Source organism: Typha angustifolia, chromosome 1, assembly GCF_048772165.1.
Source record: "Typha angustifolia cultivar Huaian chromosome 1, ASM4877216v1, whole genome shotgun sequence".
NCBI lineage: Eukaryota > Viridiplantae > Streptophyta > Magnoliopsida > Poales > Typhaceae > Typha > Typha angustifolia.
In genome coordinates this window covers 2683973-2711962 of record NC_133239.1, presented here as the reverse complement: position 1 = coordinate 2711962, position 27990 = coordinate 2683973, and the positions used below count along the sequence as shown (strand labels likewise).

Sequence of the window (27990 nt, the reverse complement as noted above, 5' to 3'; positions counted from 1 at the left end):
CATTCGTCGAACGTAAACCCAAACAACAAAGCAAAAGCCGACCGGCATCCAACGGCGAACAGCTCACTGTCTGACAGCGAGCCCAACGAGGCACACATGTCTCCCTCACCCCCCCCCCCTGCATTTTCCAATTCTACCCCTCTACATCGCCACTTTCATCGCCCCTCCTTCCCCCGGCCATGGAGGGCACTTTGGTAATCTCGGAAGGCTCCGGGATCAGTCCGTCCCCCAGAAAAGTTCTATTTACTTTTTATTTCCTCCTATGGGTTTCCCGGTCAAAACGTCCCCAGATCCAACGGCGGTGATGCTCCGATACCCTCTTTGTCCCCACCCCGCGCGAACGTCGGCGCACGTGTTTCCCCGGCGTTTCACCGTTTCCCCGATCCCCACCCAACTCACATGCTTCTCACGCGCTTTCCCCACTTCCGGCGCCTCGCCGCCCCTCTTTTACTACCCCACCTTTCCCACCCCAAATCCAAGACCCGGTCCCCAAAATTTTTTTATAGAGATAGAGAGATCGAGAGATCGAGAGGAGAAGGATTTGACGGCGAATGGACGGAAAGGAGACGGTGTCGTCACGGCCGCCGAACCCGGCGTTGCCCTACCGTGAGGACTGCTGGAGCGAGGGGGAGACGGCGGCGTTGGTGGAGGCGTGGGGGGGCCGTTATATGGAGCTTAACCGCGGTAACCTCCGTCAGAAGCACTGGCAAGAGGTTGCCGACGCCGTCAACTCGCGGCGCGGCGCCGCCGTGAGGAAGCGGCCGCCGCGCACCGACGTCCAGTGCAAGAACCGGATCGATACCCTAAAGAAGAAGTACAAGGTTGAGAAGGCTCGGATCTCGGGCGGCGCCGCCGCCGGTAGCCAGTGGCCTTTCTACGAACGCCTCGACTTCCTCGTCGGCTCATCCACCACCCCCTCCTCCGCCGTTAGGAAACCCTCGACGTCGCCGGCGACGGTGACCTCGCCACCGATGGCTCTCCCGTTGCCGTTCCATCGTAAGGGGTCGCCTCTCCCGGCGGCGATGCCGGCTACCATTAACATGCGCCCCGTGATGAAGCCGTTGCCGACTGCGCTGCCGGTGGATGATTCCTTCATTCGTAAGGCAGCGGCTGCTGCGGCGGCAGCTAAAGGGGAGGAGGAGGAAGAGGAGGAGTTGAGGTCGTCTTCGAGGTCGATGTCGTCGACGAGGTCAGGGAAAAGGGAAAGGGGAGAGGGGGTTGATGGGATCCGGCAGCTGGCTAGGGCGATCGAGAAGTTCGCGGAGATCTATGAGAGGGTGGAGGGATCGAAGCAGAGGCAAATGATGGAGCTAGAGAAGCAGAGGATGGAGTTTGCTAAGGGGCTAGAGTTCCAGAGGATGCAGATCTTTGTGGATTCGCAAGTCCAGCTCGAGAAGATCAAGCGAGCTAAGCGGGTGGATGGTGGTAAGTTGACTGGTAGATCTGTTGTTGCCTTCAATTTCCCTTGTTTGTAATTATAGATTCGATTAATATATTCCCTATGTGTTTGGTATTTTGGTAAGGGTTATCTTTTTTTTCCTGGATATCCTATATGTTTTGAATTTTGTCAGATGGAGGCATTTAAAGATCATTTAATCATTTTTAATTCCTTGCTTTGGAGTTTAAAGTTTTTTGTTGAGAATTGCAGGCATGGGCTGTGTGCTGGTAAAGTGTTTATTTGTGGATCATTGCTTGTGGTAGCTATTAAGGCCTACTTGAGAGTTAATTTTGTTGAAAGTATCAATTACTTTTACCTTTTTGACTTGCATAAGTTGCACTTACGTGATTAAAGATCAATAGAGAAGCAACCTCTAAATTTGATCTAATTTGCAGTTCTTTATTGTTCATTTGTACAAATTTTTAGTTTTTTTAGTGAAGCTCAGTCCACACCATGTAAACTTTTCATTGTTCTGGAAGCGATAAACTCTTCGTTGTTCTGGAAGCCATAAGGAGGGTAGCTATCAAGTTGTAGTGGGTGTTAGGGAACAATGGAGGTGCCACTTGACATGATATATTTGAAAGCTGAATTGAAATATTGAACAAAAGAAAGATGAGAACCTAGCTCATGTTAGACTTTTTCATAATTGAGCCTTTTCCAGCTTAAGTTTTTTATTACCTATTCTCAGACTCCAGCGAAGCAACACATCAGCTAGTTATTTTGCCAATAGGCTTTTGATAGCCCTATGTGTTTTTGGTAAAAAGTAAACCTTTTGTGTGCTGTATCTATGCCCTTCCTGGCCCACCCATCTTTGCATGCATCTAAATTAATTACCTATTGAGTTATTTCTAAGCTTAAAATGTGGTATAGCCCTAATGATTAGTGTTGTAGAAGATATCACATCTTATCCAATTAGCTTTGAGCACTTGGATCCAAGGATTTTATGTTAGGGCACTTTCCACTCCACGCCATAATAAGTAAATACATCTGGATTTATTGAATCATTCTTCTCTAGGTGCTTGACATTTTTTCTGTTTCACACTTGAGCTCATCTCTTGATCAAGTAATTTTCCTATTACATGCTTTCAGCAACAATGTGATGTTAATGTTGGGGAAAGGAACTAAGGTTAGCAAGTAATGTTCTTGTAGTGTTTGGAGCTTCTTATAGGACTCTGCAGTCTGCGCAATTCTCCAACCGAGCCTTTGTGGTATCAAAGCTCATCCCATGTTGTATCAACATGCTAGGCTGTTTAACATGGATATTTATAATTTATAAAATTTATCCAAGTAAATATAGCTTTTGAGAATTGTCGATCTCTAAGTTTTTCCCCTCTTTTATCATGGATAATTTGTTACATCAATTCTGTTAGGTCCGTTTTTCATAGTTTATTTGACTTTACTTTTACACTGGTTATCTAGCTCCTAATGCCACTGCTCCTTTATCTGGGCTTGGGACTGACTTGTGAATGATATCACAGTAAAAATGGACACACACATTTGGAGTTGTCTTACCATGGATAGTTGTAAAACAAAAGGATGGTAGTGTACAAACAAAGACTGATTGTAGTGATATAATTTTGGATTTCTATGCTTTCGGGGGTAAAATATTCAAATGAATTGCACACTATATATGACCGATGCTATGGCTTTCTTTACATAATCATCCATTGACTATCTGCCACAGATGAATTCTTTGCATTTTGGATGTATCTGGTTATTCATCTCATGATTTGAGTTGGAAAAGATCTTTTTGGTAATGTGTTTAGGTTATGAACTTTTTTCCCTCAATATTGTTATGACCGAGCATATTGGTTGTCACCTCATTTTGTTTGTATCACTCATGTTGCAGATTATTTATAGTCAGTCAAGGGAAATGGTATCCCTGTCAGATGATAGCCCTTCTAAAGCAGCAAATTCATCTGCGTGGGACATAACTCGTCTTTCTACGCGCAAGTTGAAGGATGGTTGATATTCACTGCCAATTATCCACAGTTCCTGATCAGAATGTCATGAGACTGCGAAAGATCATGATATATTCTCTATTTATTGCTGATGCATCACAATTCTCCTTTTGATGTTTTGTAGGATTAGTACAGCTAGTAACTCTCTAGGATGCTTGTTATGTTAGAAATAATAGCACAATCAGTAAGTTATCTCTAGTTTTCCATCTTTTTAGTTCCTTTGTAGCTATTCCCGTTGGCATTTATCCCAGTAAAGTTTGTCGCCTGGAATTTCTATTGTCTTATGGACTGATCTTGCTGAGGTTATTTTTGTTGAAACGCTAGAGACTACTTACAGGGGCTGCAGAGTAGCATTGCCTTTTTTGAATTGATTTGTTCAGCAAACATTTGTACAGAGTTCTGTGACTAAAATGTATAGTGTCAAAACACTTGTCATTGGTCCGCTCCCTCTTTTTAGGTAATTTAATTGCCTTCGTTTTACCAAAAATGCGCTTTAGCTTGCTTTCGTCATTTCGCTTTGATATTATACTAGTGAATCATTGACATCGTTTTGCATAATGTGGGTTAGATTGTCCTCTACTACAGATCCACATTATCCACTATCGATGTGAATACACTCTATGCTGTCAAAATCGGAGATGTATGTGTGTCGTTACTTGGAATCCGAAGACATTGACTTGCTCTCCCTTGAACCTAAACCAGAATGAAATATGTGAAGGAATGCCCTTTCCGTAAGGTCTCATTTTTGTCCCTCTTCACCTAACCAAGAAAGAGAAGAACACAAACAATCACACGGCACGAGATACTTTCATTCTTTTTCTTTTATCAATTCATGAGACAACAAGAATTATTGTCTTACAACTAAACTATAACGTAACATCTGAGATCAGACAGATAAAATATCACTATGCCAACGGATTTCAATGTTCTGGTTGGCAACCTATCTATATGGAAAGAATAGTTTTTGAGAAGAAAACAGAGTATATAAAGAATGCCAGTTAGAAAGGCTTGAGACTCCCGATAATGTCAAAGGGACTAGGAGATGAGCTACCAGAAACCTCGGAAATTTCTGTAGAAGATATCCTCGATGAAATTTAAATAGCGCTCATGGTCAATTGCTGGCTGCAGCCCCAATTTCTCTCAATGTTTGCTCCAAGAGAAAGAAGCTTTGCTTCAAAATTCTCGTAGCCTCTATCAATGTGAGCAACACCAGCAACTTCAGTGACCCCTTCTGCTGATAGTCCTGCTAGAACAAGGGCAGCCCCACCCCTCAAGTCAGCCGCCGCAACTGAGCAACCAGAAAGCGTGATCCTGGCAAAGAGTTGATTCGGAGTAAGTAATCGAGTTTCACCTAGGGGACAAGAATTCACAACACTGGAGATAATGGAAGCAAGATTACCTTCCTGGCCTTTTTCCTTCAACAATTGCTGTGTTTCCGCAAACTTTGATTTTGGCGCCAAGCTTTTGAAGTTCCTTCACTATCAGCAGCCGAAAGAAAAGCAATCGAGGGAGGTCAGCTTAGTCGATGTGAAACCCATAGTGCTCAGATAGCATCTTAAGAAATATCAGTGCATCTTAGACTTGGAATTTAATGGCTATAGTCATTTATCGGTCAAAATAAAAGAGGCAACACATCTTTAGACATTTACAGGGCATTAATTTGATGACTAGATTAAAGTTTTCAAACAGACGTGCCAATCTTTCCAGATTTTGACCTATGCTGCAGTGCAAAAGGTGGAAAGTCATTTTACCACTCACCATGATGCATACGGTTCTCAAAGACCGATTCTTCAATGATGCTTGATCCATTACAGGTTGCTAATAATGCCATAAATTGAGGCTGAAGATCAGTAGGAAATTCAGGATATGGTTGTGTTCTAAGATAAAGCCCTTGAAGGTCTTCATAGGACGCGGCGCTCAAAGCGGAGACCTGCATAGTCACATTTTTCAAAGTTCTGATTAATTATGGACGAGGAGGTTAGAAGAGGTCTTGCCTCAAGAAAATGAGGCTCCTTCTGCATGATCCTACAACCAGCTGCAGAAAGCTTGTCCATGATACTTGTTAAGTGACTAGGGATGATGGGTGACAATGAAATGCGTGATCGGGTAATAGCTGCAGCAACCATAAATGTACCAGCCTCGATCCGATCAGGTATAATGGTGAACTCAGCACCACATAACTTCTTCCTGCCAGTAATAATAAGTGTGCTTGTTCCAGCTCCATCAATATGTGCACCACAGGCGACCAGAAATTGAGCAAGGTCAGCTACTTCAGGCTCCTGTAGGGTAATGACAATGAAGTAATCACTAATCAGACCACATTTGACATTTCAAGTCTATCCTGATAAAGTTGCAGCACCCGGAAATAAGATGAACCATCTAAATATTTCAGAGTCTCACCTGAGCTACGTTTGAAAGTACAGTCACTCCCTCAGCCATAGAAGCTGCCATCATCAGAGTTTCAGTTGCTCCTACACTAGGGTAATCAAGACGGAATTGACCTCCAACAAGTCCTTTACCATTCGCAGCCTGCACGCGAACTTTCCCATGCCTGTAAAATGTGGCCACATTCAATGATCTGATACATTAAGATTTAGCAAAGCTAAGATGCTCCTCCAAAATTTAGGTAGCAATATCTAGTGATAGTTAAACACTGATAGTTGGCCAGAGGTGGCAGGACCATACTACCCAAGTAGCTGCGGGGAGTCAAAAGGTAAGGAAGCGAAATGTTGATGAGGAAGTCCAACACACTCTATATCTATTGCTTATTTTGATGTTGTAACCTCAAGCACAATGCGTTATTCTTTGCAAAGCGACCATTTTGTTTTTGGACTTGCAAAGAACAAATGCAAGACAAAAGTGACACGGTAATCCAATCCAAAAGTACTTATTTGTTTCAATGCAGCCAAAGCAGATCCAAAGACAGTATAAAACCAAAAGGTAAAGAAATTCTATCTTTTTAGAAGCGAAGTAGTTACTGTTCTGCAGTCTCCATTTAAGTTCCCTTGACTAGAAACAGCCGAATATGGGCCCAATGCTTCAACATCACAATCTGACATTTAACCAAAAACTCATCTAACTGATCGAGATCTTTATTATAGGTTCAAGACTCCTCTGGGATGTCATATATTGGTGACATACAGACATCGCAACCTAAAAAGAATCTATCTTTGACATAAGCCTAACTTTCTAAGAACTCTCAAATCAAATGGTTTGACGAATTATATATATCACATCACATCTTTCTAGTTTATGTAACTCTCACAAGGAAATCAACAGAAAAGGAGATGGATCCGTTTATATACTTAACTCAGTTGGACGACAGCACCAAGTGCGGTGAGCCCTCGGATGTAAAGATCAATCGGCCGCGACCCAATCCTACACCCGCCTGGAAGCGCCACTTCCGCCTCCCCAAATCGAGCCACCAACGGTCCCAACACGAAGAACCCGGCTCGAATCCTCCCCACCGCACCCGGATCGGGCTCGACGGATCCTACGGCGGTCGAATCCACCACCATCTCGCCACCGCCGTTCACTTCCACGCGAGCCCCCAGCGACCGGAGCACCTCCGCCATCGTCCTGGTGTCGAAGATGTCCGGCACGTGGCGTATTACGGAGGGACCGGAGGAGCAGCAGAGGGCTCCGGCGAGGACCGCGAGGGCGGAGTTCTTGGAGCCGCTGATGCTGACATGACCGGAGAGGCGGCGACCGCCGGCGACGACGAGGCGGTGATCAGGATCCGGCGCCTCGGCGCTGAAGGAGGCATAAATGTGGGCCGGGGCCGGCCGTTGGCGTGGGAGGTGGAGGGGGAGAGGAACTTGGAGCGATGAAATGGAGGACAATGCCATGGGAGGTGACGGGAACTAGGGTTTGAGGTAGTGGAGATAAGGGTTATGATCAGAGCTCGGGCTTCCTTCTTTAACGTGTTTCGTTCTTTTCTCGTGCATTGGCTTCGGATGCTCCATGCTCGTGGTCAGTGGCGACATAGGGGACGGATGAGGGAGCTCGGAGTACCTTTGGAAGGGACGATATTGGAAGAGTAGATCTTAGAATCGTCTGTGCTACTCAACACGTCCTGGATTTCATGGCGGGAAACAATTTCCACGTGGCAAAAGGGCAGCAGCCGCGAAGGTGGTTAATTTCCAATTAAAATATTCTGAGAGAACTAATAACTCCGTTGTAGTCTAGTTGGTTAGGATACTCGGCTCTCACCCGAGAGACCCGGGTTCAAGTCCCGGCAACGGAAATAAATTACCTTTTTTTGGCATTAGCTCTTTAATTTCGTTTCTCTTAGATCTTAAAATTGTCATTAATCTGTCTTGCCGTACATTTATATGACATTAAGATTAAAAAATATATACAACAAACTAACACCCTGTTCAATTGTGTAATAAAGTCAATTTTAGAAGAAGCCATTCTAATTTTTAATACGATAATAAGAGACTAATATTTATTTTTATTACTTAATTAAATACTAGTATAAAGAATAATAATTATTTTTGATGTGATAAAAAGTTGATATTAAAATAAAAAAATTAAATTAGTGACATTTTAAATTAAAAGATAAAAATATCCTTAATTTGATGTAAAATAATAGTATAATTATGTGGTGCCTAATCTAAAAGTAAAATAATAATTTTAAATTATTATTAAATTAATTTTTAAAAACCGCAGGGAATAAACGGAGAATAAATGATGAATTAGTAAAGCTAAGTTATTATTTATTTATTATACTATAATAATAATAAAAAGGTTTATTTTAGAAGAATTATATTTTTGTTTTACAAGTTAACAAAGACTAAGGTAGTAAGGTATCATTCTTTTTTTAAATTTAAAGCGTACAATGTTTTCTTTCCCTGTATAATGATATCAGTAACATTTATATAGATTTAGAATTAATTTAAGCAATTTATACAAGGATTAAATAATTTTTTATAAATTTAAGGTTTAGTTTCAACATTGTATTGTTAGATCTCATAATATTTTTAAAAGGGTTCACTAATTTATATGGTTATTATGATATATTGAAGAATGTAATACTTATTATAATTTTTTTTTAAATTAACAGTAATTATGTGAAATTTTTTAGAAATATATAACCAACCAAGAGAAGTTGCTAGAAAGAACTAATAATAAATCAAATTTGCTCGATAATCCATCAAATTTAATAGGGTCACTTTCCTGTGCCCCTTGCGAAGATGCATCAAATTAATTGCCCGGTATCTTTTTTTCACTAATCTTTCGTAGTTGTTATCAATGTATACATTTCGACGGTCAATTTGAGTCATGACTTTTAAACGAGATAAAGAGACCCTTTGTCCCTTTCTTTCTTGTGAGTCATGAGAAATCTTCTTCTTTATAATCTCATAAGATAAAAATTTTAACTTCAATTGAGTTGACACTTGATCGGAGAAATATGAGGATAAATTTCTCCCAGTGTATTCTCACCCATCAATATCATAACCAGAAGCTCTCTATTATTTCAAAAAGATAAACAAAAGTAAGCCATCAAATTTAGCCCTGAGCATTAGTTCAAACTTACTTTATAATCTATTTCGGTTGCTATTGAAGAAGAACCAAAGCTAATTTCCAATCCACAGCTCCATATGCGAATCTACCTATATCCTTTATGAGCGACAAAAATCCAACAGGACCGTTTAGATAGCATATCTTCGAGGTTTCTATTAAGAGGCGATGAAAACTATCGATAAAAAACAACTAAGGATCGAATTTTTTTACTTGAGAGAGAATCTAGTCACCGGCACGTGCACCGCACGCGTTCAGCCGACCAAACGGAGGTCGCGTAAGAGTGGAGCAAACGCGGAACAATCCACCAACGACTTTAAATCCAGCAAAAATCTGATTCACCGATTCAGAAAAATAAATACTCTTCTTTTTTTTTTTGGGGGAAAAGAAAGAAATCCTTTATATAAATAAAACCCTTCATCCACTCCATTTCTATCGATCCAAGTAGCGTCTTCCGGTTTCCTCCTCCTCCTCCTTCCCCCTCTCCCTCGCGTCGATCACCTACGAATAGAAGGAATAAGAGCATCGGCGGAGTCGATCGATGGCCAACAGCAACCTCCCGCGAAGAATCATCAAGGTAAGGATCCTCTCGATCCGATCTGAGAATTATCGATCCATTTCGTTAGGGTTTTTGATCTCCTCGCTTGCACTTTTCTGATCTTGGCTGCTGGATTCGACCAGGAGACGCAGCGGCTCCTCAGTGAACCAGGTAGGGATCGATTTGTGTGGTTGGTTTATGAGTTCATGGTTTTTCCTGGGGTGGAGGAGATCTGTGGGGGTTTTGGTTGATGGATAGAAATGGTTTTGTTGCAGCTCCGGGAATTAGTGCGTCGCCGTCGGAGGAAAACATGCGCTATTTTAATGTGATGATCCTTGGGCCAGCGCAATCGCCTTATGAAGGTGAATTTTTGCTAATATTGTGAGATTGCTTTACTGGTAGTATCATCAATTTGATAATTTGGTTGTCTGTTTTAGATTGGACTACGTTCAACTTGCTGGATTTGTCACAATCTTATCTGCGGTGATTGTTTATCTGCATATTTTTCTGATTACCCGTGTTCAGAATTTGTGACATATCGTTTCTAACCTGATAAAAATCTCTACTTCTTAACTAGTTAGGATGAGATTGTCACGTATGCAACTCAATTTGTACGTGTGTTTTAATTTCTTTTCTTTGTCCTACATGTAGTGCAATGTTACATTATGAGATTATGACAGTACTTGCTCTAGTGAGTTTGATGTAGCTGGGTTCTGTTCGGCATGTCCAAGCTCTCTCCGAAAGATTTTTATGCAACTTATCCCTTGTTGAGTGCAATCCCTGACTTATCTTTGTCACAATCTTCTTATTCAGTCTGCTTACTGACATCACTGGTCCAACCCAACATCTCATCTCTAAAACACTGGGTTTTGCTTATCGTTTTTATTAATTGGCACACATTTTAATACCTACGGCATGGTTGATTTACAACCAACTTAGATAGGCATATAACATACGAGAAGAGATGCAAAAGAGAACAAGAGGGTGGTACCTACTTATCCCCTCTTTCTCCTCTACAAGTCATCGATGCACCTTTTCTACTGAAATGGTGAATAAGAGGGGCCCTGTCTTTCTAACTCGACCATTAGCGAACCAATCACCCTTTATCTCTTCTTCCTTACTCTTGGCTGGCAAAAGGGCAGGTTCAATTATGGATGGGGTTGTCAAACTCACCACTTAACAAATCAAGGGTAAACAGAAGAAATTACCATTTCGAAATAAACCTCTCTTTTCCAAAATGATATGATTAATGCAGTTAAACTGAATTATATTTTGTTCAAAAGGATGAAATATATTTGTAGCTGAATTCAACCGAATTCTTCTTAATTGGAGTAAATTGTTGTTGAGATTAATTGTTTATCCTTCTCACTTCAGAATCAAGTTTTCAAGGACTTTGATTCACATATTGCTGTTGTTCTTACATTTATTGAATGTTAGATGAGTTTATTATCTTTTATTAAAATTTGTTTGACTATAATTCTGTGTTATTTAGTCTTCTAATGTTGGTGCATATGAACTATCTTGTCTTTTTGTTTGTTTTCTATTGTATAGGAGGTGTTTTCAAGCTTGAACTGTTTTTGCCTGAAGAATATCCAATGGCAGCCCCAAAGGTAATTCGTAATTATTTGAGTATAAAGATTATGTCAATTGTATATGTAGAGGGTATCCAAGAAACTCAAGATGTATTTTTTTGTATTGATTTTACAATAATGGGACCTCTGCATGGGTGCTTGAACCATATTTAAGTTCTAGCAATTGTCACACTACACCCAGTAACTAGTTATTTTTATTTTTTGGTGCATATTATGGTTGAATTAACTTTAGTTTCAATAGTGATGGTTGTTTGTGATATGTTTTACTAGATCTATTTAGTATTTCCTTTATTATATTTCTTATCTTATTTAATATTGCGGTTGTATGTGGTGGATGCTGCCTCTTTTTTCTATCCACATCATTTTTTGTGTTGGATTCTCGTGATCAATAATATTTATTTTATTATCTGACCTTTGTAATTTAATATCAATAATCCAATTGATATTCATTAAAAAAGATTTGCAAATGCTTTTGCAAGCATGGCGGGCCAATTAATCTTCTAGAGCTAGATTACATGTGCATATGTTGAGTCCATGTAGCCGCTGATAACTGTATGATACTACCATTCTTTTCTTGCTGTTGCAGCTTCTTTCTTGTGCTCAATCTTTCTTAGGTTGAGATGTAACGCTATTATGGTGAAGTTATATTTAGTATGACAATCAATCAGACTGGTGCCAGCATGACAATGGTAGTAAATTATTTTTTCATCGACTGTGTTCTGGAGAGTTCCCAAATATGAGTTGTGCCCTAGTGGCCTCCATGTCAATGAAAAAAGGACTTAAATGGTGATGGTGATGGTGATGTTTCTTGATGGCTGTCTGTTCTCTTCAAATTATAGTTCTTTTAGGCTCTGCAATCAACACTGAGGCTTAATTGATTAATTAGTAGTTGTAGACTCTGTGTTATAATTTTTGTGGTGATTGTGTTATATTTTTTTTGTGGTGACCTGTGTATTGAACCATGTAGCTTACTAATCATTTTGCTTCGAATGTTGCTGAAACAGGTTCGGTTTCTGACCAAAATTTACCACCCTAACATTGATAAGGCAAGTGGATTATCTTTCTTCTCTAATATCTTTATTGTTGGAAGTGAAATTCTGATTTGTGAATATAATTGCAGCTCGGTAGAATATGCCTTGATATTCTAAAAGACAAATGGAGTCCAGCCCTCCAGATTCGAACAGTTCTTTTGAGGTGACATGATTGTTTCCTTTGTTGCTATTATACCCGTTATACTAATAAGTAACATTTAGCAAAATTGTGCTTACTCAGCTCCTGCATTCTTATTCCCTTTTGCAATTAAGATCAGTCGCAGCTGCTGTGCTACATTTCCTGCTTCACTTTTCCACTGTCTTCATGAATTTTGGGTCTTGTTTATCCACATAAATTGTGATAAGATTGGAAGTAGGCATCTTGTCTAAATAGCGTCATTGTTATTTGGCTGGCAGTATTCAAGCACTTCTCAGTGCTCCAAATCCAGATGACCCACTATCTGACAACATTGCAAAGCATTGGAAGAGTAATGAAGCAGAGGCTGTAGAGACAGGTATGGCCATGGTTATCCTTGCAGTTCTGCTGTGATCATTTGTTAGTATTCACATTGATTTCCAGTATATGTTGCCGTTTGTATGCTAATGGAACTATTCTGTGATGCTGCAGCAAAAGAATGGACCCGTCTATATGCTAGTGGAGCATGACGACCTGTTGATGGCATTTCGCATGTAATAACCCGCAATACTATGGGGGCTCTTTCAACCAATTGCTTGATAAGAATGGAATGAAGTGTTGGATATGTGCTTAACTGTCTAAACATCAACCTTTCTGCTTGTGCCGTTATACTTGCGGTCTGTATAACTTTTGATATCACTTTCTTGGGCTATGAAGCACCTTTTAACTTATTCAGTAGTTGAAATTGCTCTCTCGAAAATCTTTTTCAGCAAATGGGAATCTAATATCTCAATAGCATGGGAGCGAGCATTTTTACCGATTACAGCACTGCTACTTTGTCCATTTTCTTTTGCATGACATCTATCTTTCCATAATGTTAAATTTCCTCAACCCGTTTACTTTGTGTTGATTTGCACATACTTTGTGCCTAAATGATTGCACAAAATGAACAATTTATCCGTCTACAAGCTATATATATACACGATTGCTGTTGGAAGATAAAAAGTGAAAACCTCTTTTGTTATTGCAGAATCTTGGAGTACTCTTGGTTTTATTTAGTTGCTCACCCTATGTTTTCTTTCCCCTCTTCCCTTTTCCTTTTCTATTTTTTCTCTCTTTGTGTGGAAAATAAAAGGGTAGTACCAAGTATTATGATAAGCGAGAAATTACGTATAGTCTAGAAGAGGGGAAGGAAGGGGGATTTGCGATGCAGGTTTAGCTGTGAAAAGGGAAGTAAATTAATTTTCCATTTCCTCCAAAAGGGGGAGGACTCAAGAATAAAATCGGAGAGAGTGAGGGCCTGAATGTGAAATACTTACGTGTCGTGTCCTTTTCAAAATTTTCACCCAATGATAAATAGCATGTCGATGTCTCTACACAATGGGGATGGGGATGGGGATGGGGATGGGTTGTGGGTGTGCTCGTCTTTTCCTCGTTTTGTTTTAGTTTTTGAGACTTGAGAACTTGTGTCATTGTAAACGACATTGAACAAAGAAGTAGTATCATGGACATGTAACAAAGAATCCGATGCTCGTTTCCAATTATGTTACTGTAACAAACTTCGACTAAGTTTTCAGACTATTTTTATAGTATTTACCAAACCGCAGATTTCAAAATTTGATTTATAAATTCACTCCCTTAATCAACAATTATTTACCTTACTAAAATACTTTCACAAAAAGCGACTCTTATTTAAGATATATTATCATATAAATCAATGTCGTAGAAAACAGTTTTATTAGATCGCTTTCCAGCACCAAGGTTTACTTGCATGACAACAATTATAATAATAAATAATACTTTAAAAAACTATAGCCATAGGATCTTTATTTTATTTTTATCAACGATATTAGATTGGTGGAAAACTCTGCAAACTTCTGTCTATTATTTTATCGATCGACGGCAACTCACAGGAGCGAAGCTGACTTTATGAATACGCATCAACATATTGGATCAAAAGCTAAATTTCTACTCGATCGCTGCTGATATTTCGCATGAGAATGCGAAAAGACGACTGAGGCTCAGATCGAGTCGGCATGTTCACAAAGCTCAGAAATCTGCAGCATGGAGGGCCGCCAGCCTTCTCCTGGACCTTTGGCGAGCATCCTCTGTCGATTGCTCCACTGAGACAATTAACAGATCAGCAACCTTCTGATACTAGAGTTTTCACCTTCTATATAATATCTGAAGTATGAGGAGTATGTATGATAGGTACCTGGAAAAGCGTAGTGGACGAAGGTGACGGCAATCAAAACGACGCCAACGCAAAAGAAAGCATAGAGATGCCTCCCTGCCTTCCCGACCAATCTCTCCACAAATTCCTCCATTTGGGTTTCGATCAATCTATCGAACACTGGGAGCTCTTAGTCTTTTACCTTCGTTTCCTTCAGTGGGAGTGATCAGTTGGATATGAAGGATGCTAATTTGTTAGTGGTCTGTGTATAAGATAGGGAAGTTGGGATGCATTCATATCGGTGTAGAATCCAGTCGGTGTTCTGTGGATGGCACATAGCATCCAAAATGGAAGGCATGGGAAGAGAAGGATAAGTCTAGAGAAGAGGGAACTCTTTTGGTTGTTTCTGCCAACGTGGCAAGTGTAGGGGTCAAGTCTGATGAGAGAGAGAGAGAGGGTTGAGAAACCCACGGCTGTAGGAGAAGATTATCTGCAAGTCCTATTGCAGGAATTTGCTCAATCAGATACTTGGCAGCTCGTGAATGGCTTGGAAATTTCGGTACTAGAATTTTGCAATTGTTGCTGCAAAAAGATCACTGATCTGTGACACGGAGCTTTTACAATTTAATTATATTTAGTTTTTTTTAATTTTTAATAATAAATTCTAGGTGTATACTGTATATGTAAATTATATACATTTCATTATAACAAAATGTGATATACACTTAATTTTATATACTAAATTTTAAAAATAAATACAATAAAATTGTAAAAGAACCTTGTGACACTAATCTTCTAAGCATATTGATTTCTCAACAATTAATTGAACGGAAAGCGAAACTGATGCAAAATTAATCAGCTCGCACAGCGAAGTAGTTCAGTTGAGAAGATGGAAACAATTTAATGCTTACAGTGTTTCATAAAATATTGTTTATATGGTACAAATCCCTGATAAAAGATCGATATACACACTGGCGCATTTGTCCAGTTTAAGTTGTTTTTTCCTGAGACTGGAAACCTTCTGAAAGGACTTAATCTTTCAAAACGACTCCCAAATGCCTTCACGCAGAGCAATGTACATGACTGAATTAAACAAAAGAAAACAAACTCTATTTCCATGAATAACAATACAATCTCCATGATATAGATGGGCCCTCTACAAACCAGACATATTGCACTCCACAAGCATCGATAGCAGTTGATTATTGGAGCAATCAGCAAGTGAAGTTCGCAGGATTAGTCAGGCTTAAAATTGACTAGTATCTCCTGCATGAAACCATTATAAGAACTCTCGTAACAGAAACTGAAAAGAAAAAAAAAAAAAGATTGCAGGGTCCTTCAAATATGATGGGAAGTATTAAATCTCACAGTTTTACCCATGACTTGCCCTTAATGAAGAATTTGGCTTCCATAATCCTGGTTAAATTTTTCATAGCGGTGTGCATGGAGATGGGCCGATGGTCTTGTATTCTTCAAAGCTAGCTCAACATCCTCAGGCTTCACTAGACCAACTTCAGGTAATTCTGCGCCATAAAATAGGTTGAGATGTAGGTAACCTTGTAAATCTTTGAGAGAACACTAGCAACTAAGAAAACCCACACAATTAATCGTTAATATAAAATAGAGAATTTAAAAGTTAAAACATGCAGCTTATAATCAAATCAAGTTTTGATGATTACGAGGAATAACTTAGATGAACTGCATGGCACCGCAGCAACTGAGTGCCCATAATTTCCACTTGTTAAATAAGCTAGAAACAGTCCATAAGAATTTCTTGTGCACTCTAACCGTTTTACATGCTCTTATCACAAGGAATGCCCGGTCTTCAAGTTATATGGCCAACGACAAGTTTTCATCTATTTCAAACCATTAGCTACGGAATTTTAAAAAAGAAAACTTATGAAAAGTGTATAGTACAGCTCATTAAAATTTAATGGGATTATAGTAATGACACATACCATCTTCAGGCACGTGCTCTTGTCTGCGTTCTAGAACTGTCATTAACCGTCTCAGTGGCTGCATTGCTGCCTCTTTGCATACAAGACGAATATCAGAACCTGAATAACCTTCTGTTCTGTCCACCAGAATATCATAAGGAATCTCTCCTATTTCAGGTGTCGATGGCAGAAGCTCCTCAAACATTGCACGTCTAGCTTCTGGCTCTGGCAGGGGTACAAGGATCTGATTGAACAAAGTCAAGAAGCGTACTTTCTTGTACAATAACTTTATATAAGCATAAACAGACATTTCCTGCAGTGGGCTAGAGAAATAATATAAAATCCACTTTCAGTTACTTTAGGACTTTCTATCGGCACTCAAGCAATAAATTTTCTTCACCATTTCTTTAACTGTAGGGCATTAAGAGGAAGAACAAATAATGTAGGATCTTCAGCATTATGCCTAAAGGCTAAAACCTTCAAAATCTAGTGTATTTTAAGAGAAGATATGTCCCCTGCGTTACTCCATCTAACTGAGAAATCTGATTTAAAATAATAAATATATGCTAACAATTTAGGATAGGCATCCACGTTTCAGATTTCATTGTCTATTCTTGACACACTCTGTCTATAAGGAAACCCAGTGTTATTAGGAAGCGGCAAGATAATCACAATATAAAAACATTGTGGTCTGCATTATAACTATAAGTGCAATTTCATGTAAAAGTGCAATAAGTTGAAAAGATTTCCTTAAACAGAACAGATTCCTGTATGATTATAAGGGCAAACTTATGGACTCACTGAGTTCCAGAGATAACAGCCTATGTTGTGGTCAGTACTTTTATGCATATACTTAAGCTTGTAATCCTGACACGAAAACAGCCAGTCGAATGTATGGACTCTCTGAATTCCAGAGATAGAAGGCTATATTGTGGTCCCTTTATACATATACTTCAGCTTGTGACCCCGACATGAAAATAGCCAAATGAATCTGATATCAATGCACTAAAGTAGGAAAACCAAAATAAATTTAGTTGTGTGCCTGTACACGAGTGATTCAGTATAAAATATCACTAGAATTGTAATGCAACAAAGGGATACCCGCTTCTCAAGACGGCGAAGCATGGCTGCATCCAATTCCCAGGGTAAATTTGTAGCCGCTAAAACAAATACAAGCTCATCCGTCTTTGTCAAACCATCCATCTGCATTATATATTAATTTTTAACGAGTCACATAACGAAATTGTGTCTTGCCATTGCACATTTGTTAAAACTGGAAGCTAAACGTGCATGCATATATCCATAAATGACAACCACAGAAACAAGAAGAGAATTATAATTGTAATCATCAACAATAGGAAGCAAGGAGTATGAACCACCAGCATTAGCGCACATAAACCTTTTCCATTTAATCTGCTTTAATCATTTGGGGAAGCAGAATAGCAAATTTTCTTTTCCCCTTTCTAGTATAAATGCATGGTATTGGCATATTGCTACTGCTAACCATTTGATATGCATCACCTCGCTCCTTCAGCAAATAAGCACTTTGAGCCTCTTTTTTATTTCTCATGATCATTCTTTCTTCCATTTTTCTTCCTCTTTTTTACTGTGTTCTGCTTTATTTTTTACATACTTCCCTTCTCACTTTTCTTTCCTCTTTCTGTTACTCCAGAAGATATGCTAATCTTCATCTTTATTGTGCAAAATAAAATATTCACTCAACAAATTGTTATATTCACTTTTAAAGTTCTTTCAGATTTCAGATAGAAAGTATGTCCATACATATGAAATAAAACAGAAATATAACATAAAGTTCAGCACCTCAATAACCAGCAGTTTTACCTGTATGAGTAACTCAGTTTTCAAACGTCTGCTCGCTTCATGCTCACTACGAGCCTCACCACGTTGACTAATAATAGCATCAATCTCATCTAGAAATATAGTAGATGGTGCATGATGTCTGGCAAGCTCAAATAGAACTTTCACTAACTTCTCTGAATCACCTACATTAATGCAAAAGCACAGAAATGGCATAAAAAGCATGCTATTAAGTTAATAAATCACCATGACAATAGAAAAGTAAACATAGGAATTACATTAGCTAATCCAAGCATCTGTTAGGTCTGTCCTTGGATAAAAATGTAAACATATTTCAACAATATATCAGTAACATGCATTAAAAGATAAAAGTATTCAAGTAAATCATAGATCAAATTTCAAAATTAACAATGATGCAGCAAATCACAAGTACATCTTCTCCATTAAAATTCATCATATTAATCCAACTCTCTGTCTATATAGAAACATTGTTATATTTCTGAAACAAGCAATTCGCTTTTGAGCTTTCGCCAAGTTAATGATCTCATAGGTGTATATAGCAGCCCTTCTCCCCTCAACACAAACTGGCATATGCGTAAACAATTACATAATGGATGTCTTGTGATACTGCTGATCCTCGCCAAAAAGATTACTAGGAGAACGTAAATGTGCTGCTAACATCTTTTGCAGTGGGATGTGGTTAACAGGAAATTTGCTCTTTAATCCCCCATCCAAAATATGTTTAATCATCATTAGTTGAGGAATGGGATCCAAATAGAAATACAGCAAAAGGTAAAACAATAACCTTGACAGGAGATACCACGTAGCAAGGAGAACACTGCAAAACTTTTCCTTTATCATTATATATCAGTGTCCATTTTAATAGGGCAAGTTATGTGAATATCAGATATGAAAAGGAAAGGAATAATATAGTACAATAAAACAATAATATGTTACGGAACATTAAATCTGAAACATACCACGCCATTTACTGACAATAGATGATGCTGAAATGTTGAAAAAAGTAGTTTTGCACTCAGTAGCCACAGCTTTTGCTAGCATTGTCTGGAAGCAAGTAAGGCCAAGGAAAATATCCCAAGTTAGAGGTGATCTGTGACTAATGTATCCCATGAGTAGTTTCGGGTGCAAAGTGTATTGGCATCTAATTAATGACCTTGAAGTTGTTAATTACATGACAGGAAAGTAGGGAAGTCCAAATTATGCAAAAGCATGACAACAGAACAGATTAATAAAAGAATAACTAAAACCACCATTATATCTCAATTCTCAAGGAGACCTAGCTACATAAATAGCCTCTTTAATCAGTGCATAGAAGTTCCAAGCCTACATTTAGGTTATGCATTGTTTCATGAAAAAAGCTATCATAAGGAACGCAGTGTTTAACCAAGAAAATCTTTACTTCATATGAGATCATCACCAAAGTATAAGGTAACATGAGAAAGGTCAGTTGACATGTCCAATATTTTGCAGGGCATGCAGACAACCCAAGATAACAGGTAGATTCTCACACTCAGCCTGGTACCTACTTCAACATGATAAGCACTTGTTCTAATTAATAATTATTAAGTAACACATATTTCCTATTTCAGTGAAGCCAAATCTTTTAAATGAGCTGAGATATTCACTAACCGACTTATCAAGTATTCAATTTTGGCTTTTTATGTCTGACCTAAAGCAAGGGTTCGATTGGATGAGACTTAAGTAATCCAATCCGACTACTAATGAACAGATCAGATTGCTATCATACCTAATCTTTTTAAACTAGAGGCCACAGTGTCAAACTCCCATATTAGTTTCATGCATTATGTTAACTAAGAAAGTTTTGTGTCTATGACTTCAATCAAGAAAAGAAAAAAAAACCTGAGAAATTTCAGAGTGAAGAGTTGTGTTAAATTGGAAAAAAATCACATATACAACTAGCAGGAAATAAGATAATAGTGTAAACAAGCAGCTAGGGTGGCTGGAAGTTTATAGAGAGTGTGATCAGTAAAAAGGAGAAGCACATGCCAATTATTGTAGTGCCAAATCCTAACCTTTCCTGTTCCTGGAGGACCAAAAAGCAAAATACCTTTCCAAGGTGAGAGAAGACCTGTGAAGTACCTAGAAAATAATATCCAAAAGAAGAATATATTATCACTCTCTTATCCTTCTACAAAATGATAAGGTCTAAAATGTTCGATCCAACTGAAATCAATGGCAAAGGAAGATTTCACAAGAAGTAATTTCTAGTAGTGACCGACAGAGTTGGTATAAGGCATTGCACAAAAAATTAAAGCCGTATTTAAATTCTTCCTGTATATGTATGAAGTCATGCATGTCTATAATAGTCTGTTAACATGTATATATTTAAAATCTTCCTTAATATGTACGAAGGAGGTGTACTCTGTAAATAAATGCAAGAACCTGCAATAAGATCTTGAACAGCATATAGGCCATCAAAGTTCAAAACATTGAGATTTAAGTTTGCTAAGGTTTTAAATTTAACAATAAGTATGCTGACCTTGTGAAATTTTGTTCAAATAGCTAACGGGCTAAATTTCATTTGCTTTAACAACACACCTAGTCAGCAAGGTAATACAAGATTATGAAGCCTCACTTCCTTTTCAACTATAAAAATCCAATAAACACATTGACCTACTTGGGGTATTTTATGGGCATGACAACCGCTTCTTTTAGAAGACGTTTTGCATTCTCCAATCCTTTGATGCTTTCCCATTTCACATCGGGACTGCCTCGAATGATATCCCTGAAAAAGAATATTTAAAGACTACAGTTATATAATTTGTAATACCCATAAAAGCCATTGTTTAATTTCAGGATTTACTAACTATGAACATACTTGTAATGTGAAGAATTACCTGCATAATGTCTCCGCTAGGTTACGCACTTCGGCGGATTCAAAAGGAGGAAGTAGGGATTTCTGACTGCAAAAGATCACCTTCCCAGAATTATGACACAAAACATAAGAAAAATAATCATTTGGCTTAATAACAATTCCAAAACAGCATAAATAAACTATTCTAGTGACTCTTACGGCACTTCGTCTTCCCTTCCCGAAACAACTCCGGCCCGCGCATCCATCTTGTTTTCCTAAAAGTTTAGATCAAAACTTTACCACCCACACCCCTAAAGGCATAATCAATCATCCAAAAACCCAAACCTGCCGCTCAAACTGCTCAAAGATAGCCAAATCCGATGTCGCCGTCTTCTTGCTGCTTCCATTAGAGCCGATCGAGCCATTCGCGTAACCGTGATGAGCGTTCAATCTGTGATCCGGATCGTCTTCCTTCGGTTCCTTCGTCCTTCCAAATCTCACATCGTAATACAGCTCGAAATCCTGAATCGAAATCGAAATGGCGGAATCTTAGATCGTAGTAGGGGAAATTGGATGAGAAGAAGTAGATAGGATATTCGTGGAACCGGATTCACCTCGAAGGTCCAGCGAGTGGGAAGCGGCTCGTCTTCCATTGCGTTTTAAGACCGCCGCCTCCCGGGAGACGGGAACGAGGAGAGAGAGAGAGAGAGAGAGAGAGGAAGAAGAAGAAGTAGAAGCGACGAGGTTACAGCTAATAAGAGTGGGGGGCACTTGTGAAAAAAGAAAGAAGCAGTTGTGACAGCTAATAGGATGGGAAATGTTATGTTTACCAACTAATTTTAAATGATAAAACTACCCGCGTAGAATTTAACAGTGAGTCAAAAAAATTCGGGCTTAATTACATTTACTCAGTAATTTTATTCGGTATCACTTTTGCGTTAAAAGATATTCTAAATATCTTTATATCTCTTTATTATTGGAGAAAATATTATATTTTATTAAATAATATTTTATCATGAGTTTAATTATAGCTTTTTAATCATTTTATTTATATTTCCGTTAGTATTTGATAGAATAATAAACTTATAATTCTACCACTGCAGTTCATCGAATCTCTTAATTCTTCTTATTAATGACTTTTATAATAACACCTCTAAATCTTTAACCCCTAAACTAACCATCTCCAATTCCTTCAAACTTTACTCTTAATTTTGCCTAATATTTTTTCGTCTAAAAGATTTTTTTTTCTCGTTAAATGCTCACCGAAGAGGCTTAATGACGCAATTATATAATTTAGAAGATATATTCATTTATTTATTTATTTTAGAGAAGAAAGTGATAGTTAACAATATAATAACTCTTTTAGTAATGTAAACCTTGAACTAACATTAAGTAACATAACGATATTTAACGATATAGAACTATAGAAGAACAGTATGCTTTGGTTATCGTGTTGATAAGTACAATTATTATGTGCAAACTTTTGTGCAATTTATAGTACAAGAGTCATAATCATATGTTCCTTTTATAATTAAAAGTAATAATCAACATAAACCACTCGCTTATTCACCAATGTGTCCACGTATACCTGCGGCACGTGTGACGTGTCAATTAATATCACCACATGTGGGTTAGTGACATGTCCATTAATGTACTCCATTTAATGTTTCAACTTCCCCCTTCTGTTGACAAGTCTGTTTCAACTTTCGGAATTCGATGTATCTATCTTTTATATCACAATGTCGAATGTATGATCCAGAGAGGAAAACCAAACCTAGACAGCCACATTGGGATCCAATTTTTGGATTGATACAAAATAAATAAAAATAATTATACTTACTCTTCTGAAGAATTATTGTATATTATTTTATTTTATTTTTTGTCACAAAAACATAGGTTAGGAAAAAGGTATTAGTTTATTGGGTCTCAATATAATTATCCTTTAAAATTGTTATATTTGGACCATTATTGTTTTACGTAGACCTTTAAAGTGTCATAAAAATAAACATGGTTTATGTGAAAAAATTAACTATAGTTCAGGTCCAAGCATATTAAATAAATAGAAAAAGATTTTCTATATAATTGTCATTGATGATAGATTATTATTAAAAATTAAGTTAACAAACATAAATAAATAACTAAAATACCCTCTCTATTTTTTGAAGTTTAGAATGTAAAATATTTACTAATAATTTATCTCAAATACAAAAATATTTTCATTGTACTATGTTATTGGGTATAATTTTAGATAGCTTTTAAACTATTTTAAAAAATTTATGCATGGGTAAAATAATCTTTTAAAACTAATTTGTAGTGGCAATTATAATATTATAAAAACGGTCAGTGGCAGTTATGTAAAAATGTCAAATAAATATCTAAATTAGGCTATTCATGGGCCATCGAAGTCTCAGCCCAGCGTTGCTTGGGCCTGGGCCTACAAAAGAGTATCCGATATTAGGAGCTCTTATATGTTAGTTGGTTTTACTTCTTTATTTTTTTTTTAATCTTTTGAAAAAAGATTGGGGACAAATTGTAATTAAATATTCATTACGACAATGAAAGTTAGCGTAGAAAAATTAATATCTTGTTAGCTATGTTGATCCCAACTAAGGAAGCTAAGAGTGTTATAATCATTTGCACTTAGAAACTAAAAACGTATATATATTTAGCTTATTTTGCAATCTGAATTTTTTTTTTTAAAAAAATGGGATGATACGGCAAAATGGTGAATCATTTAGGCTTTTCCCGCAAATGACGATTTTATCTCTCCACTTCTTGGATCGGAAGTGGGAAATGTGAAACGGAGGAGGGGTCCCTCGCACGTACACCAAGATCTCCATTGTAAACGGTTCCGATCGTATGTGGTGGGCAACTAGGCGGCACCGAAAAATTAAGATTTCTTGTCCTGATGACATAATATTTAATTATTTATTGGTGGGTACTGCTAAATTCCAACTGTGTTCGTGGTCTTGCACGTATTGTTAGGCGAGAGGCCGATCCCCTCTGCGCCGGCGCTTTCATTTCACACCCTCTGCACGTATAGTGCGCTTATTTAGATCTAAACCCTGCCGTCGGAATTTTAACGATTTAGTACTTGTACAGTATTATAACTAGGGGCTATAAACCGAAATAAACACTAACTCCGGGTGTGAAATGAATTAAAAAGTATATCAACTCTAGCAAGAGTATTTCCTCCCTCGAGTTGTACGCACTTGAATCGAAAACCTCGGAGACAGGAACACTCACCCCCCCCCCCCCCCCCCCCCCCCGGTGCCACGGATGTGAGCTACAAACATGACTAGATTCAGCTGCTATTTATGGATTACTCCAAAACAAGCAAAGGAATCCAACATCTAGGTATGGGCGAGGCTACAGCTAGAGGAATGTCAGCACATCGGAATTGGACCAAACAAAGGGACCACGTTACGACCAATGGGTCGTGCATGGGGGAGACCACTACCTGTCCTTGTGATAAGAGAGCCACGTCACCGTATGCTCTCAACGAGCTCGCCACGTCTCCAAATTCCGACGCACGATTCATGGAACCGCGAAGCACGTTGACCATCGCCGCTCTTTATCTTGTTGTGATGCTATATACGATCGATCTATCTAATATATATATATATATATATATATAGTGTAGCGTTCGGCTAGATCTAATGGCATCTAGCAAAGTGCACGTGGGAACGTTAATGGTAGTCTGCCACATGTGAGGGGGTTTCTCGGTCAACCCCCATCGACAAGAATTCAAGCTTATCTGAATAGAACAATGTTATATACAGTATTAATTAGAGTTCGTACGTTAAATCAATCAGAAGGAGGTCAAAGATGTGATCGTGACATTATTAGATGTGCATCGATATATTTTTATTAATAATGACCCTCAATATTTATTGATCCAAGCCCTTCTACCAATGTGTATAACACGTATCGTCGTACTTTCAATTATTTGTCTACTCCGACATCGACTATAAACATAGTTTGAGTATAGTGTCAACACTGTAGGAATTAGAACCGTCCATATCACATCATGATCATGATTTACTTGGCAATACTTTTGCTAATTGCTATGTTATGATGAATTGCTTCGACAAGACTTTATGCTTATCCAAAGAGAACAATGTTATATATAGTATTAATTGGAATTAGTACATTAAATTAGGAGGTCAAAGATGCTGATCATGACATTGTTAGATGTGCATCAATATATTTTTATTAATAATAAGTCTTGATATTTATTGATTCGAGTCCTTCTACCACACCGATGTATATAAGATGTATTGTCATACATTCAATTATTTGCCTACTTTGACATCGAATAAACATAGTTAGAATCGTGATCATGATTTACTTGGCAATACTCTTACTAATTGTTACGTTACGAGTAATTGAATGTATATAATCAATACATCAGAGTCTTGTCTACAAACACATGAAATTTAGAATTAAATTCGGGCTGAGGAACGGATTGAATTTGAAATGCTAAAGCCTAGTCGAGTCGAAGATAGCGTGTGGGTCCACTTTTATTTGTAAAAGAAATATATATTAGAATATAGAAAAAGAATAAACAATGGTCGGTCAAGCCGGCCTCTGGCACAACTTACCGTGTGATACGGATATCTTTCTTTTATATTTTGCATCAGTGGTTCGCAATTGAACGTGGAGTCAAATCAAGTGGACCCACTGGGCGCCCTAAAAAGGCTGACCCAAAACGGTATGTCTTGTGACAAAGTCCACAGTTGTACTCCACCGACTTGACACTTGACATATTTAAAATGATTGTTAGATGCCACCCCCAACCTTGCCGTAGGGAATTCCTGCAGAGGAGATCGGTCCTCTTTTTTAATTTTACTATTTTTTCAGCCACATGGGCTATCCGCATTGGCTGCTTTTGTTTGGAAATCCTATCCGATTTCCAAAATGATGGGTCGACCATACACTCAATGACAATTGACAACTCCTAACCTGACCTGTTTGTAGGATTAATAAGATTCTCTCTCTCTCTTTCTCTCTCTCTCTCTTTTTTAAGTTTTTTTAAACCCTTTAGTAGTCTTCAAAATTGAGCTCTCTTTATAGCTAATGAAAGTCCTACACCTTTGTACACATGCAGTATTTATTTTAATAAGGATAAAGTTACAGGCTTCCTGTGGGGGGAAAAAAAGAAAAAAGAAAAAAAAGAAAGAAACTAGGTTTGCTACTACTATAATATATATATATATATATATATGGATAATTATAAGCATGGAGACCTATGCCACCTCACGACCCTGCCCGAAAAGAGAAAACACAAAGCCAAAGTTGGTATCAGAATCAATGACCGACGAGGAGGAGTAGTAGTAGTAGTACTACTACTACTACTACTACTACAACACCCTCTCTCCCTCCTGCTGGTCTTCAAACTGGGCTAGCCTGTTCTCCCCCAGCCTTAGTTTGTAGGCAGCTCTCTTGTACTCCCCCCATGTGAACTCCCTGTACAGCCTCTGCTCCCCTTCTCCCATCACCTGTGGAAGTGGCGCTATCCTCTCTGCGATGGGTGGCCCCCCAAAGTAGATCATGGAGGCCCTGGACCTCATCCCATTGGTCATCACCCTGTGCCTCACACTCCTGAATCTCCCGTTTGTCAGAACCTTTGTACATAAAACACAACCAACAAATTAATCATCAGATATGGATAAATCATCAATATCATATCGTATCGTATCATATCATATCATATCATATCATATAGTATGATAAGTTTACGATCGTCAAAATATACCTGCATGGAATCACCAATGTTGATGAAGAAAGATTCTGGGTCGGATGGGGCTGAGACCCACCGGCCGTCCCTCAAAGCAATTTGGAGGCCAGAGACGCTGTTTGATCTCAAGACTGATATGATCTGAGGGTCGGTGTGCTCCCCAAACCCTGTCGAGCTTAGAGGGCATGGAGGGTAGTGGTTAAGCCTAAAGATTTGATCACTCTCGTCATCTATCACGAGCTTGCTGAAAATGTTCCTCGGTTGGATTCCTAGCCCTTCTGCCATCAGTTCCAGCACCTCAGATGCCAACCTCCTCACCGCTGCTATGTAGTCGTTCAAAGCAGAGCTGCAGCAAAGACATGGGTTGGTCTGTTATGTTTAAAAAACCTGAGGTGAATTGACGAAAGGCAAGTAAACGGAGAAGCCATCAATGCATGCGTACCGGAATGAACGAGAGGAGGGTTCGGCAAGAAAGGCAGCAGATGCTTGTGATATGGAGCTTGACTTGATTGCAAAGAGGAGGTACTCCAACCAACCAATATCACCATTAGGGCCAATCCTCTTATTCCCGTACCCAAATGGATTTGGAGGGCCAGACCTCTCCTTCTCCGCCTGAGGCAGGGAGAAGAACCTACCAGCTTCTTCCTCCAATCTCCCCATTAGCTCCATGGGTATCCCATGGTTGGTGACCTTGAAGAAGCCAAGCTCTTCGCAGGCCTTCACGATCGCCTCCGCCGCGCCGGAGTCCGACAGGTTGATCACAGGAATGACGGAAGAACAAGGACCAGGTTTTGAAGACTTCAGAAGGGATATTTGATCTATTGGAGGATTGGCTAACACCACCATGGCTTCTGTGAAACAGAGCAAGAGAAGATAGGGGGGGTAGTTGGTGTTAAAAGAGGCAGAGAGGTGAAGAGTTCATAAAGACTACAAGCTATATATTAACAAGAAGGCTCCTTATAAGAGCCTGGTGGGAGATTTTCTTCTCTCTTTTTCTTTTTTCTGTTAAAAGAAAAAATCATTAAGTATTAGCTGCCACGAGTATAAAACGAGCCTGGTGCGAGACTTACTGGCACAAAGTAATGCAGCTACAGCGAAACAAGGGATAGATTAAAAAATTGTGGATTTTTCAAATATTAATTTCTTTTAGTGGGTACACACTCCTTCTATCTATCGTACTGTTGACAGCCAAATGTGAGCTTTAATTTTATAAGGCCTTGCTTATTTTAATATATACCTACTTATATTAGTACAGTAAACCGAA

The 27990-nt window shown here is 38.5% G+C and overlaps 5 protein-coding genes and 1 non-coding gene across 9 annotated transcripts; 3 read left to right on the top strand and 3 right to left on the bottom strand.

Moving 5' to 3' along the window:
* The first annotated feature begins 54 nt into the window (after nucleotides 1-54).
* LOC140761655 (trihelix transcription factor ENAP2-like) lies at nucleotides 55-3834 on the top strand. The gene is made up of 2 exons (XM_073099082.1): nucleotides 55-1425; nucleotides 3288-3834. The coding sequence occupies exons 1-2, from the start codon at nucleotides 552-554 to the stop codon at nucleotides 3296-3298; spliced, it is 885 nt and encodes a 294-aa protein (XP_072955183.1). The 5' UTR covers nucleotides 55-551; the 3' UTR covers nucleotides 3299-3834.
* Nucleotides 3835-4207: 373 nt separating this feature from the next.
* On the bottom strand, nucleotides 4208-7437 carry LOC140762302 (uncharacterized). 2 transcript variants are annotated; one of them, XM_073100026.1, is made up of 6 exons: nucleotides 6711-7437; nucleotides 5800-5952; nucleotides 5394-5678; nucleotides 5158-5329; nucleotides 4799-4877; nucleotides 4208-4710 (listed from the first exon to the last, which is right to left on the bottom strand). In XM_073100026.1, exons 1-6 carry the CDS (start codon nucleotides 7245-7247, stop codon nucleotides 4494-4496), a joined length of 1443 nt encoding a protein of 480 aa, XP_072956127.1. In that variant the 5' UTR covers nucleotides 7248-7437; the 3' UTR covers nucleotides 4208-4493. The 2 variants fall into 2 exon arrangements, with proteins under 2 accessions (XP_072956127.1, XP_072956137.1); XM_073100036.1 differs by having other exon boundaries at nucleotides 4571-4710; nucleotides 4799-4872.
* Nucleotides 7438-7572: 135 nt separating this feature from the next.
* On the top strand, nucleotides 7573-7645 carry TRNAE-CUC (transfer RNA glutamic acid (anticodon CUC)). The gene has a single exon. It is a non-coding gene; the product is annotated as a tRNA-Glu (tRNA).
* Nucleotides 7646-9298: 1653 nt separating this feature from the next.
* On the top strand, nucleotides 9299-13020 carry LOC140762685 (ubiquitin-conjugating enzyme E2 36). The gene is made up of 8 exons (XM_073100584.1): nucleotides 9299-9502; nucleotides 9607-9634; nucleotides 9739-9825; nucleotides 11015-11073; nucleotides 12060-12101; nucleotides 12176-12249; nucleotides 12504-12601; nucleotides 12715-13020. Exons 1-8 carry the CDS (start codon nucleotides 9467-9469, stop codon nucleotides 12750-12752), a joined length of 462 nt encoding a protein of 153 aa, XP_072956685.1. The 5' UTR covers nucleotides 9299-9466; the 3' UTR covers nucleotides 12753-13020.
* A 2265-nt stretch (nucleotides 13021-15285) lies between these two features.
* On the bottom strand, nucleotides 15286-21759 carry LOC140764146 (uncharacterized). Of its 3 annotated transcripts, none has more exons than XM_073102547.1 (12): nucleotides 21601-21759; nucleotides 21332-21508; nucleotides 21206-21261; nucleotides 21030-21095; nucleotides 20810-20917; nucleotides 20205-20271; nucleotides 19131-19215; nucleotides 18175-18335; nucleotides 17434-17535; nucleotides 16354-16576; nucleotides 15764-15918; nucleotides 15286-15661 (listed from the first exon to the last, which is right to left on the bottom strand). In XM_073102547.1, the coding sequence occupies exons 1-11, from the start codon at nucleotides 21637-21639 to the stop codon at nucleotides 15785-15787; spliced, it is 1218 nt and encodes a 405-aa protein (XP_072958648.1). In that variant the 5' UTR covers nucleotides 21640-21759; the 3' UTR covers nucleotides 15286-15661; nucleotides 15764-15784. The 3 variants fall into 3 exon arrangements, with proteins under 3 accessions (XP_072958648.1, XP_072958656.1, XP_072958665.1); XM_073102555.1 differs by having other exon boundaries at nucleotides 15772-15918; XM_073102564.1 differs by having other exon boundaries at nucleotides 15783-15918.
* Nucleotides 21760-26176: 4417 nt separating this feature from the next.
* LOC140763256 (gibberellin 2-beta-dioxygenase 3-like) lies at nucleotides 26177-27637 on the bottom strand. Its single transcript, XM_073101365.1, has 3 exons — nucleotides 27169-27637; nucleotides 26745-27072; nucleotides 26177-26613 (listed from the first exon to the last, which is right to left on the bottom strand). Exons 1-3 carry the CDS (start codon nucleotides 27570-27572, stop codon nucleotides 26350-26352), a joined length of 996 nt encoding a protein of 331 aa, XP_072957466.1. The 5' UTR covers nucleotides 27573-27637; the 3' UTR covers nucleotides 26177-26349.
* Nucleotides 27638-27990: the final 353 nt, after the last annotated feature.